Source organism: Nymphaea colorata, chromosome 1, assembly GCF_008831285.2.
Source record: "Nymphaea colorata isolate Beijing-Zhang1983 chromosome 1, ASM883128v2, whole genome shotgun sequence".
In the NCBI taxonomy this organism is placed as follows: domain Eukaryota; kingdom Viridiplantae; phylum Streptophyta; class Magnoliopsida; order Nymphaeales; family Nymphaeaceae; genus Nymphaea; species Nymphaea colorata.
Genome location: NC_045138.2, coordinates 22,926,983 through 22,948,927, shown reverse-complemented (window position 1 = coordinate 22,948,927; position 21,945 = coordinate 22,926,983). Strand labels below are relative to the sequence as shown.

The 21,945-nt window shown below is 36.6% G+C and overlaps 1 protein-coding gene across 2 annotated transcripts; it reads left to right on the top strand.

Annotated features, from left to right (window-relative positions):
• Positions 1-363: 363 nt before the first annotated feature.
• LOC116255365 (zeta-carotene desaturase, chloroplastic/chromoplastic) lies at positions 364-19,781 on the top strand. Of its 2 annotated transcripts, XM_031631151.2 has the most exons (14): positions 365-799; positions 1,362-1,486; positions 5,511-5,645; positions 6,016-6,088; positions 6,194-6,267; positions 7,345-7,449; positions 16,130-16,374; positions 16,468-16,555; positions 17,131-17,173; positions 17,266-17,422; positions 17,576-17,704; positions 17,984-18,056; positions 18,941-19,105; positions 19,449-19,781. In XM_031631151.2, exons 1-14 carry the CDS (start codon positions 649-651, stop codon positions 19,614-19,616), a joined length of 1,731 nt encoding a protein of 576 aa, XP_031487011.1. In that variant the 5' UTR covers positions 365-648; the 3' UTR covers positions 19,617-19,781. The 2 variants fall into 2 exon arrangements, with proteins under 2 accessions (XP_049933058.1, XP_031487011.1); XM_050077101.1 differs by lacking the exons at positions 16,130-16,374; positions 16,468-16,555 and having other exon boundaries at positions 364-799.
• The last annotated feature ends 2,164 nt before the right edge of the window (positions 19,782-21,945 follow it).

Sequence of the window (21,945 nt, the reverse complement as noted above, 5' to 3'; positions counted from 1 at the left end):
AAATTTGGGATTTGGTTAGAAGATCTAAAATTTTAGAATATTTATTAAATCCCCGTTATAAAGTATAAGTTATTTATTTCGAATCCACTTTTGGTTTGATTGAGTAGACTATAAGTGAGGGAGAAGATCGTGGCTCGCTAATTGGAAAAGAATCCAAGTTCCCTTTCCCTTTCTCATATTACCATGCTGCATTCATATTTGACACAAAATGGGTCTCAGATCTTTAATTGGATTTGGATTCTGATACAGATTCGCAACGTTTAGTATTTTCTGGAAAACGATGAGGCTAGAGAAGTCATTTTAAGGAAGAAGAGATAGCGGAACAAAGGGAGACGATGGCGCCACCACGCAGATATAAAAAAAGGGGCCACGTAGTTCTGTTAATGGCGAGGAGGTGAAAAGGGGAATCTCCTCTCTGCCCAATATCGAGGTTCCCGTCTCACTGGAGACAGAAACTGGCGAAGAATAAGTAGTGTGTGTGTGTGAGAGAGAGCGAGACAGCTCTGGTTATTTCTTCTCCTGCCTTCTCTCCCGTTGCATAATCGTGGAGATTGTGAAAGTTTGGGTCCAATTCCCGCGGGGAAGCTTGGTGTTTCTGGACGGTAGGTTGTATTTTTGTGGGAAATTTGCTTGTTTCAAGTTTTTCCGATGGCTTGCGCGTCGATTCCGACGGTGTACACGGCGAGGAGGAGCGGATTTTGTGGTGAGAGCCTGGGGTTACCGGCGATGCTCCTCCGTGGAGGGAAGTTGGGAGTTCGATGCGGTTTGGAGACAAAGGTTTCGGATATGAGTGTTAATGGTATCGGACTCTTCTCTCATGGTTTCTGGCTTTTTCTAAGTTCTTCCAGTTCTGGTTTTTTTAGTGGGAGTTAATTGCCTCGGCTTCTTCGTTTAGTAGATAGACTGTTAAATGGCGTTCTAGTTGCCTCGACTATTTACCCGTTGTTTCTTTAAGAACATCCGCTTTTTGAATGTGTTGCCCCACAATATATTGCAGAAGCAACATTTTCGCAACATATCCTGTTTCGGGAGCCAGGAAATTGATAATTTCTTTTAATGGAGTTTTTCGTATTTGCTGCTTTTATTTCAGAAAGCACCGAAGGGTGAAGGGGTTTTATCCTTTTGCCTGTTTTTGCTAGCTGTCTGTGTTCTGTTTCTCAAAGTGGCGTCGACTGTTCTACGTTTCATGCGTAGAGGACTGGTTATTTTTGAAGTGTTGAGAGAATTTGTGCTGCAGACTGTGGATACTGAAAACACTGACCATGATTCTATTTGCAAACTATGTAGGTTTTTTGTCATCGGAACTAGCAGAATCCTGATCCATGTATTATGCTTATCTTCGTTTATCATTTATTTGGCAGCTCCGAAAGGTTTGTTTCCACCAGAGCCAGAGCGCTACAGAGGACCCAAGCTTAAAGTAGCTATTATTGGAGCTGGACTTGCTGGGATGTCTACTGCAGTGGAGCTTCTGGATCAAGGTCACGAGGTTGGTGCATGATTCCTGCTGCTGAATGCGTATCAAATTTTCATGGTTAATTCGTACTTATTTTCTGAGTATATCCTTAAAGTTGAAGCTTCATTAATGATTGTATGTGAAACCAGCTTTTCTGTCCACTTGTAGCCACAGCCAGAGTAAAACCAAATAGAATCCTTACCTTCTAATATGCACATTATTCTTCGGATTTTGTCCTGCTTGTTCCTTTTTACTTTGAAATTTTTTGCTCTTTTCATTTGAGAAAGTTTCGGGAATAATGTCACCTAACGGAAGTTCGGTGTCTTCCTGATTGTTGATCTCTGAATTTATAAGCTATTGGGTGCAGATACAAGCATGGAGGTGGGAAGCTATTCCATTAGATTCGGAATTTAGATTCTGAGCCACAACCTTATGGCTTGTATTTTGTTACAAATATTGGCAATATTTTCAAAATATTGCAATAATATCATCAAAAATTTTATTGCAATATTTATATAATTGTTTAAAGAAACAAAATTTTAAATATATTTTAAATTTTTTTATTAGTCTCAACATTTTAATTACTGTTTCAAATTTTTATCGATGTTTCCTTAAGAAAATCATTAGAAAGCTAATAATTTGAAATATATGTATATATAAAGAAAATTGACTGGTGACTCTAGCTATTCATAGTTACCTAGCACACTCATGAGGGCTGTCCAATTCATGTGATGGACGGTTGAAAGAAAAATAAGGAGAAAAATGTGATGATTATTTTCATAATCTAATATTAGCTCACACATTTTCTTTGGTTTTTTCTCAATTGTTCATTATGATGAATTGGATGACTCTCAACCAGAGTCACCATTCACCCACTCTCTCTCACTCTCTTTCTCTCTCTGTCTCTCTGTCTCTTTGTCTCTCTCTGTCTCTCTCTCTTTCTCTCTCATATATATATATATATATATATATATATATATATATATATATATATATATATATATATATAAATCAACCATCTGCCTCTGTGGCCACATGATTGTTTTTGTAATTTTATGTCACTAAAATGCATTGCAAAATGTGCATTTTATTGTTAAAAACAGTGGCTAAGCAAGTGCCGTCACAATAGGTGACAAGGTATATATATATATATAATATTGCAATTTTTACTGTGACAACAGCATAAACTGTTTACAAATGGAAAATCTTGTGATCTTCTCAAAACATTACAAATGGTATTTTCCGTGATAGTATCATGATATCTTCTCCCTTTGGTATAGAATTTATTTTTTTAGAAGTACGTTGTTGTGTTCTAGGTCTAACCTTTCTCAATATATGTCTAAGAAAGTTAAATTCTTAAATGCTATAATTTTTTTCTATATTTGTCATATAATCTTTAAAACTTTTGAATTCCTAAATTCTTTCCTGGAAAAAAAACTTTCTTGAATGATATTTGAGAAGAAACTTTCTTGAATGATATTTGAGAAGAATCTCACTGGCAAAAGCCTAAGAACTATATTTGTGAGATCCATTGCTTTTTTTTTTCCAAAAACTCTGTGTTAAAAGCCAGGTAAAGGGAAAATGTGAAAAATTCATGATATATCCACAAAACAAACTATCCTGCTTTGCAATGATGTTTTTGCTTTTCTTAAAAATATAATCTATATGTGTAGGTACTTGGGTTTCTTTTGCTATGTTAATAACTATTTTGATTTTAATTTTTTTGTATGAAAATTAATAGAAAACTCACAATTTCATAATCTCTTTTGTATTATTTATTTCATATTTTTTTAGTTTTTTAATTACTGATATTTTCCAAGGAAACAAACTTTATAATCAGTACTCAATAAAACCTCACCAATAACTATAATATATATTTATATATACATTTGAAATATGAGCACTGATAAACATGAGTGACATTATGGGCCATCTGAACAATGTGAACAGATGTTTTACAGGTAGAGACATTTAAAGTAACTCTTCGAAAAGGTAAAGATTACCTTTTGGAGCTAGCAGCCTTTAGTTTTGGAGAAGAAAAAAGTGTCAACTTCCTTTTCATTAGTGTTCTTCATAACCATCCGAACAATTAAGGCTAGTGCTCATGTTCAAGAAGCCTTATAGAAATATAAATAGAAGTATAAATAAATATGTATATATATGTTTAGGCCTGTACTTATGCCTATACAAGTTCTATAGTAAACATAAAGATACACATACATGGTTCATGAATATGTGTACTAAGCGAATATGAAAATATCTAGTTAACTATGAGTTTCTTGAACACGCTATTGTTGATCCATATATGTATCATGGTAAAACTATTTATTAAAAGTTAGCATTTTTGAGAAAATGGCTTTACACTTGATACCTTGTGAACTATCAATCAAGTTGATCAAACAACTGATAATTAATTCATAATGTTCTCATATTTACGTTATTCTATGTGTACACACACACACACACACACACACACACATATCTTGTTTTGGGGTTTTGGTTGGGGGCGATATTGAGGGGGGAAGAGAGTGAGAAATTGAAATATGTCAGCTATCACATATGGCTGGATGGATATTTTTAAAAATCTGATGCTAAAAACCATTGCAATAGGTGCACTGGCAATAGTTTCTGTTTGGCCCCAGTTTTTAAGGCTCAATGCACCTATCGTGACATTTTTTAGTGTCAAAATTTAAAAATAAAATCCATTTGCCCATGTATGGCAGCTTGCAGATTTTCAACCCTACTCTTTCTCTTATAATATATATAATTTTTAGCATTTCTCTTTAATCTACCATATGAATGTGATCTCTACATTCAAAACGTACAAGTCCATAAAACATATTTTTGAAGCATGTAGATAAAATCTTGTAAAATTTAAAATCAACGGTTTGAAATCTTTTGACTTTTAAAATGAATTTTCCATGCCCAAAACCATGTTTTTTATGTTGACTATCAGGTATGCTGATAATGTCTACTACACAATTATTTTTTAAAAAATCCTTAAACATGAAGGATGTGGTAGAATAAGTCTCAAACTGTCTGCTGGTTTAACGTGCATAGAATATATATGAAGTTGGTGAATAATCAATACGTTTACGGGTAACATATGTTCATGGTTAAGTGGCTTTGAAGAACTTGAACAACTTGAAACTTGAAAAAAGAGAAAAATAGGGTGGACCAATCTAAGCTGATTGATTAATTTGAGAAAGAGGGAATGTTGCATCTACTGCACTTGACTGTGTCTTACTTATGTCTAAGGCATGGAAATATCTACATGGTGTACCTGCATTTTGGCAGGTGTTTATAATGTTTAATCTTCTTGTGGAAATGTTTGCTGATAACACAGAATTTTCCTTTTCTCCTTATTTTTTGGGTATCAGTAAGAGTGTTGACTGGAGAAGCAATTATGAGCTGGTTTAATATGTAGTGCTGCATACAACTGAAGTGGAGTAGCATTTGGAGAAAAAATGTGTTCACCTATGTACTTTCTGTGTGGCAAGAAAAGTTTATGGATTTTAACTCGAAGGCTTTCTTTTTTTTCTTGAGTTGTTAATGTAATGGTTAATGTCGAATTTCAAAATTCCCACCTTTCCCCCTCTTCTTCCTTATATTCCTTCCCTCTTTTCCCTTTTTTTCTTGAATAGAACTGACTGGTATGGCTGATGCCCCATTTAGGCCATTTTCTGGAGCCCGGCACCCAAGTTGGCTTGTTACTTTTAACTGCACGGTTTTGTGCACATAAACTGGTGCTGATGCAGCTGTTTAGGGTGCATCATTTTTTTTCTTTAAATTATCAATGCAGATGATCTTAACTTCTCTCCTAAACAAAAGTGTGCACTGTGCAATATAATTGACTTGCCAGTCTACCAGGGAGCTATCTAAAGCCGGTGTGTTAATAATTTTATATCACCTGAGTTATTAGCTCCTCTCTCATTGAACAACTGATTACATAATTGGTGTACACCAACAACTTACAAATTTGCTGTTTTCTTAATAGTCACTTTCATGATGCTGCCAGTTATATACTTGTCTTAAAGTTGTGATTATCATTTTGTAGGTTGACATTTATGAATCACGTTCCTTCATTGGTGGAAAAGTTGGTTCTTTTATAGATAAGCGTGGGAACCACATAGAGATGGGACTTCACGTATTTTTTGGTTGCTACAACAACCTTTTCCGATTGATGAAAAAGGTCAGGATAATGTAAGTTATTGCATATTTTATAGCTGAGTTTGTATCCTTTGACAACCTTTGTAGACAACCTACCAAATGTTTTATTTTGGATTTGATGGGAGCAGGGACCAAGTACAATATACATATTAAAAAAGATGTCCTTGTTGTCCTCGGGCATATATGGGTTTCTTTTTGGTGATTATTTCTCTAAGGTTGTAGTGAGATCTTTTTAGTCCTGTAATTATATTGTCAACTTCTGCCTGGGGGATAGACAGCCCCACTACCTTTTCCTGAAGTGCAAATTGGAAGTAGACATGGAAGCTCTTTTCACTTTGCTTGGTCTGTACATTATGGTATTTGCGATATGATTTTACTTTCTTGTAATATAGGTGGGGGCTGATCAAAATCTCCTGGTGAAGGATCATGTGCACACTTTTGTTAATAAAGGGGGAGAAATTGGTGGTAAGCCATTTTACGTTGATCTTTGTCTGCCTCTCCTGTTTCTTCAAAAATGCATAGGGTCATCTTCCATGCTTGAGTGAGTGTTTCAGCTTGCTTCTTTTCCAGAGCTAGATTTCCGGTTTCCAATTGGAGCACCAATTCATGGAATTAGAGCATTCTTAACTACCAATCAGCTTCAGGTAGAGGATGTTCTGCTTGTTGCCTTAAAAGGCTTGTAATTCATTATTTATTTTCATGTGATTGGCAAGTAACTTAATGCTGGTTACACACCTTAGTTTGTTGAACAAGACCATGGTGGAAATTTTCTTGCTTATCCAAACAAATCAAACCTGTCAATCTGGAAATTTTTAGTTTTCATGTACTTTTAATTTTTAATTATGATATTTAAGCATTATATTTTGTAAGGCTTTGTGTGTCTCTGGAACATTGGGAAATGTGTAGGTTGTGGGGATTTAACCTAAAAGGTGCATGTTGCACAAGCATCTAGGAAATGGTAGTTTTTCTATTTGATTTATTGGTGATGCTTTCAGTGGGGCAACCTTGTAAATTGAAGGTTATACATTGCAATGATAACTTGTATTTGTTTATGAAAAAATGCAAATTAGCTGTGAATATCTCCTTCATTTTTTTTTTCTAGAACATAAAACTTGAGTCAAGATGCTTGTGCCTGCATGACATGGCAGAAATTCTACAATACTTGGATTAATTTTGAAATTTGTTGAAGTTAGATGAATTTTGTTGATTTTTTTTTTGTTTTCATACTTAATTAGCTTAATTAGAAAACTTTGTGTCGCTTTCTATTTTTAACCTACAAGTGTATCTCTTGACCCCACTTCTTCCTTGAAAAGTTATACGCTGTTCATGTTTTATGATATAATTTGGTGGTGTGACTCTAACATAAAGGAGTAGCTGAATATGGTTGCCAGATTTGTAAATTTGAAGACTTTAGTCAAATGTGATTGGTTCTTTTCTATCTGCAACGCATGTTCATGTCTGTAACATGGCTAATTTGGCTCAAAGCCCCTTCTTGCAGTGTCTGTGACATAGACCATTTAATGCGGCTGTGATATGACATGACAAATGTTATCTACCTGGACATTTTTCCGATACTGGCTTTTGTATTTTCATATCTTCTTTCCCATACCTGGGCATTTAAATGCATAGAACAATTTCCTTTGGTACACATAATTAGCATAGAATGTCTTGCCTTTGGTTACCAAAAAATTTTAAATGGTGATTTTCTTAATTCATGGCAGACATATGACAAAGCAAGGAATGCATTTGCTCTTGCAACAAGTCCAATCGTGAAGGCACTTATTGATCCTGAAGGTGCGATGAAGGACATTCGGGGCCTTGATAGTGTAAGTGGAATCCATTGCATGAGTAATCTAAGATACATTTACAGAGCCTTAGATATGACTCATAAGAGACAAAGTTGTATTCCTTGGAAAGGCAATTGATGGGTCCAAAGCACAGACTTACCTCTCTCAGATTGTGAAGTATCACACTTAACCTCTCACAAATTGCAAGCATAAAAGATAGATAATGACAAATTAAATAATAAAAATGTGATTTTTATTATTATCCCTGAAATGCATAATAGATATGCATATCTAGTACAAAAAAGTCTCTTTTTCTTATGCTACAAAAGATAGCAGTAACTGTGGGAATTTCTATTTTCTTTTGGCTAGCTAAACTAGCCATTTATGTAGCCAGATAGAATGGGAAGGCACACAACAAGATTCACAAGGAATCAAACACAACAATAGGTTCACATGAACCTGAGGAAGAAACCCTTAAGACTCTGGAAGACTAACTATCCAGAACACATTATCCTAATCAGAATAGTAATCAACTTGATCACCAAACAAATGGCATCAAAAGCCATAATACAAGAGACAGGTTGTCCTTGACCCTTATATATATAACAAGAGGAAAGGAGGAGCTAGCTGCAATGGCGCACATTCAGCCACTAATTGGGTGTACAGAAATACAGAAGAAAGAACAGTAAGACTACAGTAAAACAGGAAAAACAAATTCAAAATTACAAGATAAATGTGAGGCTATGTGTACATATGTATATATCAAGTATGTAATGACTATAAGTAAGATACATATACGTCCACATAATCTGATGAAGCTTTTCCTCTGTGCTACATGTAACCTTACTTTTTTTTAGAGAGGTTGACAACAAGTAGTGTTTTGACTTTGAAAAAGTAACTTTATAGATGATCTCGTGAACTGTCAATAGTTTGATTTTCAACTCACAGTTAAAGCACAAAGTTTTCATTTGAGTCCATGTTGTCAAAGGCTGGCCTTGGATCTCTGTTGTCTGGGCTAGCTGATTTTAGGTGACCTGCCATTTGAAAATGCCTAGAATATCACCTAGATGCCTAGGTTTGCTAGGCAATAAATAGCATAGGCTTTCATTGTCAACTTAAATTTTTGTTCCTTTTTTTCTTTCTTGTTCTTATTATTCTTTTGAGACAGAATTCTTTTCTTATGTTTTTCTGCAGTTTTTTAGTCTTCACATTTTTTCTTGTTGCTTGTGATTTTTCATAAAAGTATGTGTGTACATGTGCCTGTTCACTTATAGTTACAAGCACTCTTTTACTTTGAATAATTTAAGTTATTTTTGGATTTAACTCTCTCTCTCTCTCTCTCTCACACACACACACACACACACACACACATATGTATATATACGTTTTTTCTTTTTAATACTTGTTCTTGTTTACTAGAATAATAATAGAAGACAATTTTACAAGAAGCGATGTTCACATTAACTATCATTGAAATTTGACATAAACAAACAGCCACCAGATTATTTGACGACAGCAAATCTTTGTCCTCTATGTCAGATCTGAATAAAGGGAAGAGGGGTCGCGGTTGCACAATACCACTGAAGGATTGCCCAAGGATAATGAAACCCAATGTTGCAAAGGGGAACACACTCAGACTTCGAGTCTCTCTCTGCTCACAGCAAAGGGAAATTCAGAAGTTTACACAAGGCAAGAAAAATTGCTCAAAAGACCGATGCCTGGTAAGGGGCTCGGTGGTATCAATTTATACACAACGAGTGATGGTACAATAATTCAGTGAATAAATTCGCCTGCAAAAGTAGCACGCACTGAACGATGCTTTAAAAAAAGAAAACAGTGACAAGATAAACTTTACAAGATTCGCCAGTACAATGATCAAAAGAAGACAAAGATGACTCATGACTAAGACTTCTGCTTTCGGTGCAATGATCAGAAGATAGATGACTCATTGGGTTGCTTTTTGGCTCTGAATATATTAGTGTCAGAGTTTTGTCGTCATTCTTCTTTTGTTTCACTGCTTTCCGCCTTGGATTCCAATATTCGTCGCACAACAAATTCATGATGGAGGCAGAAACCTTTAGTCTGGACACGACAGTTCTAACATTTGCGCATTTCCTTTGTGATTTTTTCTAGTGTCGTGCAACTTTCTTCAAACTCATTTGTTTTTGGGATATTCTTATACCAGAGTTCATCTTGGAAGATTGCGACTTCTGGATAATCAACAAAATTGATTCTCTGTATTTTTCGGCACAGTGCTTCTTCCCATTTTGGACCTGCAATAAAATTAAAAAATTCTCTAGATACGTTGTTAGCATATAATTGTCTTTTGTGGAGGATTAGATTGTTCAATATAGCTTTGTCAATGGCCCATAATAAAAGTTCTGTTTCGAATGAGGTCCATTTTAGGTTATTGACAATGCAGGTAATTTTTCCTGCAGTTGTGTAGTAAAAATCCACATTTGGATAGCGACCTTCTGCAGCGTCTGCAAATTCTGGATAAAGTTTTCTAATCTTTTGACAAACCTTCCATCTTTGCTTCGGTGTGTCTACTAGTCAGTCTTCCCATTGCCTGCCAGTTGATCTCATCATCTTGCATTCTCGGGTGAGAGCGTTTGGTAACGAATAATGTATCCCTTTTACCAGATCAATTGTGAAATCATACTGGGATAGCAGAAATTGCCACCAGGCAAATCTTTGTAATTTTGGACTGCTGGTAATTTTTCTCAGACTGCTGGTAATTTTTCTCTTGAGTAGTACAGACAAGTTTTGTGAATCTGTTCTGAGTATGAATTTTTCATCAATCAAGTAAGGGTGAAAATTTTCTAACCCTGTGATCACTGCAAGGATTTCTTTTTCTGCAGGCCAATAATTGATTTCATTAGTTTTGAATTGCCCGCTAGTATAAAAGCATACATTTTCTTGGTTGCTATCTTTCTTTAGCAGAACGACTGCCCATATGTCACTTGATGCATCTGTGGATAGGACATAGGGCCCGACAAAGGCAGGTTCCAGTTCTGGCAGTCTTCCTTTAATGAGATTACTGCTTCTGTTAGCCGCTTTAGTCCATTCATATGGCTCATGATGCATGACCTTGCTAGTTGCCTGTGTTTTCTGTGATAGATTTTGACTATAGTTTCTGACATAATTGAGGCATCCAAGGAACCTTTGGCACTGTAGCTTGTCTTCGAGCTGATTTGGAAATTGCTCGATTTTCTTCAGTACATGATCTTGCATGGTTATTTTTTCTTCTTTGAGCTTGATGCCGAAAAACTCAATTTTTCGTTTGGCCAGTTGAAATTTTTCTTCTGTTTTGGACAGTCTATGCCATGCTTATCGTATATTTCTGCGAAAATTGTGAGGTGCTGCAAATGTTCATCTACAGTTTCTGAGACTATAAAAAAATCATCAGTATAATTAATGATAAAATCAATATTTCTGCGAAAATTGTGAGGTGCTGCAAATGTTCATCTACAGTTTCTGAGACTATCAAAAAATCATCAGTATAATTAATGATAAAATCATAACCCTTGAAAATTTCATCCATTCGTAGTTGGAACTGTGATAGTGCATTTTTTAGTCCAAGTGGCATAACCAGCCATTCGTACAAGCTAATAAGAGTGTAGAAAGCCATTTTGTGTATGTCTTCTTCCGCAATCTTAATCTGGTGATAACCAGACTTGCAATCAAATTTAGGGAAAATCTTGCCTTGAGCCGCCCTCTGTATCAAGACTTCTTTGTTCGGTAAAGGCCATTTTATATCTACAGTCACGCTGTTCAGAGGAATGTAATTAATTACCATTGTCGCTTTTCCTCTTTTGATTTCAGCATGATTTCTAACTATGAAGCTTGCGCTTGCATAGTGTGATTCGGATTTTCGAAACAAGCCTTTTTCTTCAAATTCTTGTATTTGAGATATAATCTTTTTTCTGTCTAGTTCAGAACCTACAATAGGTCTGCTTTGTACAGAAATGTTGTGCATAGTTGGTATATGTGCTATAGGAGAGTCCTTGTCCCAAAACTGTAACGGATGTTCAACACAACAAGCTACCACCCGTGTGAATTCAGGCAAGCAATCTATTCTTTGTCCTGGTAAAAAATTTATGGCCTTAATAGCCTTGATCATATCGACTTCTTCTTCAAATTCAAGCATACCGCTTAGGCGCACATGCCCTCTCAACAATCGGTATGTCCTTCCTTGCTTCGTTACGAGAATCACTTGGTAACATTGTGCTAGACGAACTATCACATAAAAATATCCTGGTCGAAAGTTTGAATCTGGTTGATGTACAACAGATTGTCCAACAATAGATTAAAAAGCTCTGTTACCGACTTAAGGCAAACACTGAACTGCCTAAAGTTGGAAAAAATATTTGCAGTCAGATTGATGGAGCAGAAGAGCATAATCTGCCAAAAAGATTCAAACCAAGGTTCAGACGAACTAAAACGAGGAGGCCGTTCAAGCCATACAAATTCTTTCAGAGAAGGAGGAATAGTGACAAAAAAAAGGACGAAAGGTGTTTCGCCTGCCGAAGGTAGGGGCATTATGCAAATAAATGCCCAAACAGAGCTCCTCGACAAATCAAGATGATGTTTGATGTCCCAGAAATCGAAAAAGACTGGGATCTGATAGAAAATGAGGCAGAATTTGAAGAATGCCTCAAAAATAAAAAAGTGTTCTATCTAGAAAGTGGAGAAGAAGATGATGAAACAATGAGCATCCTTACAGAATCATCGTCAGAAGCAGCAGGACACATTTGCATGGTAGCAAAAAAAGGAAAAGAAGTCATGATCTCAACAGAATCTGAATCAGAATCTGACGAGTTAGAATGCAAAAGTGAATTTTGCAACAATTTTGCATCAACCAGTCCCTATGAGATTATTCATAGTAACAACAGTGAAAAGAACACTCACTCAGACGACTCAACTTCAGAAGAATCAGGTTCAGAAAATAATAGAGTATACTCAAAAGATGAAGTCCCAATAGCCCCAAAACAACAAGAGAAATGAGCGGTCTCAGAAAAGGTTGCAAACGCAATACAGGAAAAAGGTACAACTCCTATCAATTTCTGGAATTTTACACCAAAAAGTAGCTTCAAAACTTCTGAGATCAAATAGATCAAAAAGATGTCCTTATTTGATCTTTCTGTAATTATCCTAGTTCAAATAGCTGCAGATAAAAAAGGAAAATGGAAAAAAGGACAAGCCTTCATCGACACTGGTGCAAATATGAATTTTTGCAAAAAGGTGATAATTAGCGACTGGCTATATTATCCCGAAGGAACCAGAGTCGAAACAATGAACGGAGAAAGAAGACTTCATAATTTTGCCTTAAATGTCCCGGTTAAAATAGGAGAAAAAAACGATCAGTGCAAATTTTGTACAGATAGATGATGCCGGACATGACATCGGATTAGGGTCTGTAACATTGGATGAAATAGGCCCCTATACCATATGCAGGGACTGTATTGTGTTCAGATTAGGAAATGAACAACAAGTTGTTTCAAGGTTGTCTGCCTCTTTCAAAAGAATGCAAAACAAAAAAAGAAACAAAGAGGACAGAAACAAAAACATGACTTTACTTCAAATCATGAAACATGAGCTTGAATTTGAAGAAAAAGTCGAAAGGATCAAGGCCATTAAGGCCATAAATCTTTTACGAGGACAAAAAATAGTTTGCTTGCCTGAATTCACACGGGTGGTAAAACGATTAAAGTCCTGTTGTGTTGAACATCCGTTACAGTTTTGGAACAAGGACTCCCCTACAGCACATATACCAACTATGCACAACATTCCTGTACAAAGCAGACCTATTGTGGGTTCTGAACTAGACAAAAAAGAGATTATATCTCAAATACATGAATTGGAAGAAAAAGGTTTGATTCAAAAATCGAATCACACTATGCAAGCGCAAGCGTCATAGTTAGAAATCATGCTGAAATCAAAAGAAGAAAAGCGAGAATGGTAATTAATTACATTCCTCTGAACAGCGTGACTGTAGATATAAAATGGCCGTTACCGAACAAAGAAGTCTTGATACAAAGGGCGGCTCAAGGCAAGATTTTCTCTAAATTTGATTGCAAGTCTAATTATCATCAGATTAAGATTGCCGAAGAAGACACACAAAACGACTTTCTACACTCCTATTGGCTTGTACGAATGGCTGGTTATGCCATTTGGAGAGAAAAAATGCACCATCACAGTTCCAACGACGAATGGATGAAATTTTCAAGGGTTATGATTTTATCATTAATTATATTGATGATTTTTTGATAGTCTTAGAAACTGTAGATGAACATTTGCAGCATCTCACAATTTTCGCAGAAATATGCGATAGCATGACATAGGGCTGTCCAAAACAGAAGAAAAATTTCAACTGGCCAAACGAGAAATTGAATTTCTCGACATCAAGCTCAAAGAAGGAAAAATAACCATGCAAGATCATGTGCTGAAGAAAATCGAGCAATTTCCAAATCAGCTCGAAGACAAGCTACAGTGCGAAAGGTTCCTTGGATGCCTCAATTATGTCGGAAACTATATTCAAAATCTATCACAGAAAACACAGGCAATCCGCAAGGTCATGCATCATGAGTCATATGAATGGACTAAAGCGGCTACAAAAGCAGTAATCTCATTAAGGGAAGACTGCCAGAGCTAGAACCTGCCTTTGTCGGGCTCTATGTCCTATCCACAGATGCATCAAGTGACACATGGGCAGCAGTTCTGCTAAAGAAAGATGGCAACCAAGAAAAGGTATGCTTTTATACTAGCGGGCAATTCAAAACTAATGAAATCAATTATTGGCATGCAGAAAAAGAAATCCTTGCAGCGATCAGAGGGTTGGAAAAATTTCACCCTTACTTGATTGGCGAAAAATTCATACTCAGAACGACTTCACAACCTGTCCGTACTATTCAAGAGAAAAATTACCAGCAGTCCAAAATTACAAAGATTTGCTTGGTAGCAATTTCTGTATCCCAGTATGATTTTACAATTGATCTGGTAAAAAGAGTACATCATTCGTTACCAGACGCTCTCACCTGAGAATGCAAGATGATGAGATCAACTGGCAGACAATGAGAAGACTGGCTAGTAGACACACCAGAGCAAAGATGGAAGGTTTGTCAAAAGATTAGAAAACTTTATCCAGAATTCCAGACTTTGCAGACGCTGTAGAAGGTCACTATCCAAATCTAGATTTTTACTACACAGCTGGAGGAAGAATTACCTGCATTGTCAATAACCTAAAATGGACCTCATTCGAAATAGAACTTTTATTATGGGCCATTGACAAAACTGTATTGGAAAATCTAATCCTCCACAGAAGACAATTATATGCTAACAACGTATCTAGAGAATTTTTTAATTTTATTGCAAGTCCAAAGTGGGAAGAAGCACTGTGTCGAAAAATGCAGAGAATCAATTTTGTTGATTATCCCGAAGTCGCAATCTTTCAAGATGAAGAATTCCTATATGAGAATATCCCAAAAGGAGTTTGAAGAAAGCTGCACGACACTAGAAAAAATCACAAAGGAAAGGCGCAAATGTCGGAACTGTCGTGTCCAGACTAAAGGTTTCTGCCTCCACCATGAATTTGCTGTGCGACGAATATTGGAATCCGAGGCGGAAAGCAGTGAAACAAAAGAAGAATAACGACAAAACTCCAACACAAATATATTCAGAGCCAAAAAGCAACCCAATGAGTCATCTGTCGCCTTCTGATCATTGCAACGAAAGCAGAAGTCTTAGTCATGAGTCATCTTTGTCTTCTTTTGATCATTGTACTGGCGAATCTTGTAAAGCTTATCTTGTCATTGTTTTCTTTTTTTAAAGCATCGCTCAGTGCGTGCTACTTTTGCAGGCGAATTTATTCACTGAATTATTGTACCATCACTCGTTGTTTATAAATTGTTACCACCAAGCCCCTTACCAGGCATCGGTCTTTTGAGCAATTTTTCTTGCCTTGTGCAAACTTCTGAATTTCCCTTTGCTGCGAGCAGAGAGAGACTCGAAGTCTGAGTGTGTTCGCCTTTGCAACATTGAGTTTCATTATCCTTTGGCAATCCTTCAGTGGTATTGTGCAACCGCGACCCCTCTTCCATGTTTTGTCGTGCACATAAACAACACAACTGTAATGTCTGTCAATGATCTGCCGCTACCTCCTCCCAGAGATGGTCTTTGCTCTGATACCATGTTGTGTCTATGACTCTACATTAAGCCAGAAGATGGACACGAGGAGAGAAGAAAAGAGAAGAGAAGAGAAAGGGAGAGAAGAGAGAAGAAAGAAGAAAGAGGGGACATGAGACTAAGAGAGGGAGAGAGAGGAAGACAGATAGAGGGAGAATAATTGGTATTTCATTAAACTCCTAATCTCATTTTATATAGAGATTAGGGTTAAAACAAAATATCTCAGATGTATATATTGTCTAAATTTCAAATGACTACCCATAACAAAATTATGTTTCCTTTTTACCCATAACAAAATTATGTTTCCTTTTCAGTTTTCCCATTCAGCATGCTTTATCTAATTCTGTTCCATTGTTCTTTAACGTTGGACCTTTGTTTAGTTTATGCCTTTATGGTACTCCTGTTGGTGACATGTGTTAGACATCTGGCAGGCTAATGATGTCATTCTCATGCATCCAGCTTTGATCTATTTATGTATTTGATTGTTTTGAGTGTTATCATATTATTGAGTCTTTGATCTTGTGTAAAATCTCAGATTAGCTTCTCCGAGTGGTTTTTGTCCAAAGGTGGAACGCGTTTAAGTATCCAAAGAATGTGGGATCCTGTTGCTTATGCCCTTGGATTTATTGATTGTGATAATATAAGTGCCCGTTGTATGCTCACTGTTTTTGGCTTCTTCGCCACTAAAACGGAGGCATCCCTGCTGCGTATGTTGAAAGGTTCTCCTGATAACTTCTTGAGTGGTCCCATACAGAAGTACATCATTAGTAAGGGAGGAAGGTAGGGAATCTTTTGAGGTGTGGTTTTCGTTCTTTAACATTTGCTCTCTGGTACTCATGTGCTGACGGTGCATCTCTGATCCTCTTGCTGTAGATTTCATCTTAGATGGGGATGTAGAGACATTTATTTTGATAAATCCATTGACGGGGAAACGTATGTTACAGGCCTTGCACTGTCAAAGGTAGGTCTGTGTTTTCAATCCTTTCGCATGAATATGTTTATTGGATTAATTTGCTTGGAGGGTGTGACATACCTTCTCAATGTCTAATCATGAAATGAACAAATTTTTTGTTGAAAGAATGTATGCTTAAACCTTCACAGCTATGACTATCATTGTCTTTTTAATCTCATTCTCTAGTCAGATTCTTCTGAGTATCCTACTGCATCTGAGTAGAGCAAGGAGAAATATATTATGTTAATGGAGGTAAATGGAGGATCAAGCCTTCTTATGAAGTATGGCATATATGGGCAGTGATTTGGTTGAATAGCACATAAGCAAAGGCTACTAAACCATCTGTGTTGGTTCAGATTTTTTTTCCAGTATTCTTCTCCAGGTCTAAATGAATATTTTGATACCTTTCATTTCTCTTTTCGTTCTTTTTCAATGGATATTTTCTTTATTGAATGGAACAAGACGGTCTGGACTGAAAAAACTAGGAAAACGTAATCTAAATATCTTTAGAGCATCTTTAGTCACATTATTCTGTTCCAAACATTGACGATATGGTGCTTAAATTCAGTTTTGTTTGTATGCAGGCGACAAGCAAGCAAACGGTGCAAGCAGATGCATATGTTGCAGGTTTTTATCGAACATCTAAATCTTGTTTGTGTAATTATATTGCTGGGGAAGATCCAGGATCTAATTTGTTTTTCTCAACCCCCTTGTCATAGCTTGTGATGTCCCTGGAATAAAGAAATTGCTTCCATTGAAGTGGAGACAATGGGAAGCTTTTGACAACATCTACAAGCTGGTCGGAGTGCCAGTTATCACTGTTCAACTTAGATATAATGGTTGGGTTACAGAGCTTCAAAATGTGGAAAAATCGAGGTATATTTGGCTATTCAACATCATACTGTAGAAAACTTTTTTTTTTTATTTGTATTCATGTGGTCGTGTTGTATTATAGTATCACTTCAAGTCATTTTCTGGCTTTATAATCATTTTTGTCATTGAGCTAATTTCTAATATTGTCTGCGTTAGGCAACTAAGAAAAGCGGCTGGATTGGATAATCTCCTTTACACCCCAGATGCAGATTTTTCTTGCTTTGCTGACCTGGCACTCACTTCGCCAGAGGATTACTATATTGAAGGGCAAGGCTCACTGATCCAGTAAGGATGCTTCTTCTATAAAGGCTGAATTTTGGGGTTGTTGGATACACTGTGGAGTACTTTAATGATGAACCTTGTTCAGCATTTGGTATATTCCACATTATAATTTCATTTAGTTATTCTTGTAGCCTGTAGGTATAATCTCTGTCGATCATGAATATCAATCAACCTATGTCTTCCTATTTCCTTTACCAGTTAGCTTTGTTTTGTTGGTTAGTCTTGTTCTATGTTTCTTTTTTAATTCTTCATCTAACTAGTAGTCTTTATATTACTTTCTAGAGCTGTGCTGACACCGGGTGATCCATACATGCCTTTTCCGAATGAAGAAATTATTGATCGAGTACAGAAGCAGGTAAGATGCTCAAGAAAGTCCTTACCAGATTTCCACTTTGTTCTGAATAGATGTGTGGATGTATACACATGTTCTTTTCAGTAGAATAGGGTTTATAACCAGCATGTCAGATTCATGCTTGGCTTAAGTGCACAAACATAGATAGGTGCGGTGCAAGTGCTCTGGCCTGGTTTTGTTAATGACACATGTTCAGTAGTAATATTTGGGTCTCTTTTCAGAGATTGTAAATACCCATTGAAGGCTAGAATCTAGATGCATGTGCTTTGCCTTTGGGATGGATATGTTAGCTAGTAAGTAGTAAGTGATGATAGGTTTAATACATTTTGAAATTCTTTCGGCTATTAAAGTTTGTCAAAGAAGAGAAAAAAAAAATCACCAAATTTTTGTATCTGTTATATTCAACTCTACAATGTCGAGCTTGACAGCTATTCGTCTAAGGTAAATGTTGATGACAGGTATACAGATGTGTAAAATGAAGTAAAATAGTTAGCAGCATGTATGTCCTACGCCCTTTCAAATCTTAAATGTAAAAAGTTGGGGGCATGGGTGTCAGCAACTGCTACGGAAAATTGTTCCTGCCTTTACTAAAATGCATTTCCCCAAAGTTCCAATTTGCGTTCCTGCCTCACACTGCTTCCCTAAATCCTCGATGCTTGTTTTTAAAATATTTTTTCCCTGCTTGTGCTTCATGACACCACTTGTTTACCTGGTATATTACTCTCTGCAATATCTTTATGGATTGACATGTTATTTGGTTTAAGTACCATATGATGGTTTGCCCACCGTAATTTTATGGACTTTTATTAATGCTAGGAACCAGTAGGAGCTTCATTCTCATCTGTGAGAAAAAAGGGAGCTTAACTCTGCATTTTTTTGCTCGTCAGGTTTTGTCTTTGTTTCCATCTTCCCAAGGATTACAAGTTATATGGTCTTCAGTTGTCAAAATTGGGCAATCTTTATATCGTGAGGGTCCTGGAATGGATCCTTTTCGACCTGATCAAAGGACGCCTGTAAAGAATTTCTTTCTTGCTGGTTCTTATACGAAACAGGTTGGTGACACACCTCTTACCACTCTCTCTGTTTAGGCTGCAGCATCTATTATCCTTTCATGAAACATGTTTCCGATTCTTTTCTTTGTATGTGCTTGCATGGCTGGCTCATGTTAACCTTTGTAAGTTGGAGTAACTGGCTATATCATTGTGATCACGGCTCATGATTTTGCCAACCTTACCATTAACACGGTTTGATTGCTACTTTAGGTGTATGCTTGTTGAACGTGTGAAGCTCTTTTATATGTCAGTTGTTTTACTTTAGAACTTCTGGCAATTTTTTATCATAATTGGGTTAACGCGCTAAAACAACAGCTAACTCATCATGCTTGCAAATCTCTAGGATTACATTGACAGTATGGAAGGGGCAACTTTATCAGGAAGACAGGCTGCAGCCTACATCTGCAACTCTGGGGAGGAGTTGGCAGCTATCAGGCAGAAGCTTGCTGCCTATGAGGCCCCATCAATTCCAAAAAGTACGAACACAGTTGATGAATTAACCATGGTCTGAAGCCCAAAGTTGGCATCTGTGTACTCATGGCCATCATTCCTTTATGTATTTACTGTAACTTCATTGTCACAATTCCATGTAATTCTTATAGTTTCTCTCTCTCTTAACTCTTAAGTAAGTTTTATATGAAAATCCAGATAGGCAGTGTGATTTAAACCTATAGAATTGGATGTTGAAGATTGAAGTGCAGACAGAGGATGCTGGTTCCAGCCTGCTGAAATACCATTATGTTGTCCGAAAGCCTGATCTATCTGAGCCAGACCGCCAGAGCTTCACTTTGCTGTGCATCTGTTTTCCTGCATGGCACCACTAAAAGCACACCTCAGCTATTTTCTTGCACCTTGCTTCCATTTTCAGAGCCCTCCCTGGGCACCTGAAATGTCGTTATGTTATTGAAAATAACGGACAGATGGTCAAAACTTTCTCATCCTTTTATGGACGTTCGTTCAAAGCAATCTGCAGCTTCATGAATCTGCTTCTTGCTTTTTGTTGTAGGACACCTTTATGCTATTTTTAATGCCAAGTGGCCCCTAAGCCCATCTGAGTTTCTGGGCTGAAATTAGACTTTAGATTCGAAAAGGCCCACGTCATGGCAATCCAGCTAAAGCAGACCAAGTGTTCGGTCTGGTGTACTCTAGCTTCTGCTCGTCTCATCACTGACTTTCGTTCGCATTCGGTAGGCAATGAAGTAATATAACTGGAAATGTGCAACCAGAGTATAAGTTTTTGAAGGATCCAAAATCTTTGATGCATGACTTTTTAACTTTCACATGCTTGCGGTGTTTACACTTTGCTTTGCTTTAAGAGCGGGTGTTCACACATGTGAGACTTTGGATTTAAGCGTAGAATTTGGATTGAATACCGACTGTACAGATTCCAATTAAACTAACCCCACTGGGCGGTCTGATGGACATCAACCTGTGATAGTTGGGTTTGGTTTGTATCAAGAAAGAGTTATGGTCCTTATGGACCACGACAGTTGATGTAGTTTTTACTAGAAAAAGTTGTGAACCAAGGCAGTTGATAATATTAACATCAGCAAAAGCATGGAAAATCAGATATATAACCAAAGAGTTTGTATTTGATGCGCCCGAACTATTTGCATGTTCAAACTAGTAACAATTGATTAGTAGTTTTATCAAATTCTATCTAACTTTACATAAAATCTTCATGGTCTTCTGTTCATATAATTTTACACAACCTACCCACATCCCTATGGTTGGATTTATGAAAGGTGTCTGGATTCCAGTCAGAAGCTCGACGGCTTTATGTAAAGTTGCTGAATCTAGCCAAAGGCCTAAAGTATTCACGACGACTTGTGGATGACCCATACTTGAGACGGTTAAATCTACAACTTCTATATCATAGTTGGCAAACTCGCCGGCTGACTTGGGAATCGCCCAAACAAATTCGGTCACGAGTCATGATTCAGCCCAACTCACCCTTGACTCAACCCTAACTCGCCTGAAATTGCTCATTCAACAGTAACAAAAATACATTATGGTTATTTGAATATTCAACCGAGTCAACGAGTCAATTTGCTGACCCAAGGACCCGATCATTTGCCAATCGAGTCCGAGTCATGGGTTTGCCAATTCTATGCACACACACATATCATCCAGCAGTTTGGATGCTTTGGCCTCCCAAACACACAACTATATCCAGACCACTTAAATTTGTTTTGATTTTTTTTTTAAAACAAAATTTCAACGTCCTATTATATTCATAAAAAAGTTTGACTTTGTTGTTATCAAAATTTTGATGCTATAAGAACTGTTCATTTTTTTTTATTATTAAAGTCAAATGATTAACTTAATACATGTTGTTCATCAAATCACTCTTAAAATCAAATCTATACTGCTAGGTTACAGAAAAACACTTTAATAATTACTTTTAGTAGGTCTAGTTTTTGTTTCTTACCAAAATGATATGATCTTTACCAATTTCTCGGCCATCCATCCATCCGGCGTAACTGGAGCATCTAAGTGCCTGAAAAATCCATGTAGAGCAATTGAAATCCTGTGATTTGTCTATCGAGCCTCTTGAACGTGCAGCCCGATGCATATGAGAATCGGTACTATTCAAATGACGGGAGAAAATAATATATATATATATATATATATATATAAAGTGCAAAATAAAAAATTTAAGAACATAATGAAAAGTTAATGTCTAGTGAGAAAGTTAAGATCGTTAATCTTAACTAAAACCCTTAAGAGTATCAAGATTTATGCAACATATTTTCATTATTTCTTGAGCATATGAAGCTTCGGACGTTTTGCATTTACATGATTAAATTTGCGAAAAACAACCGAAAATTTGAACAAAA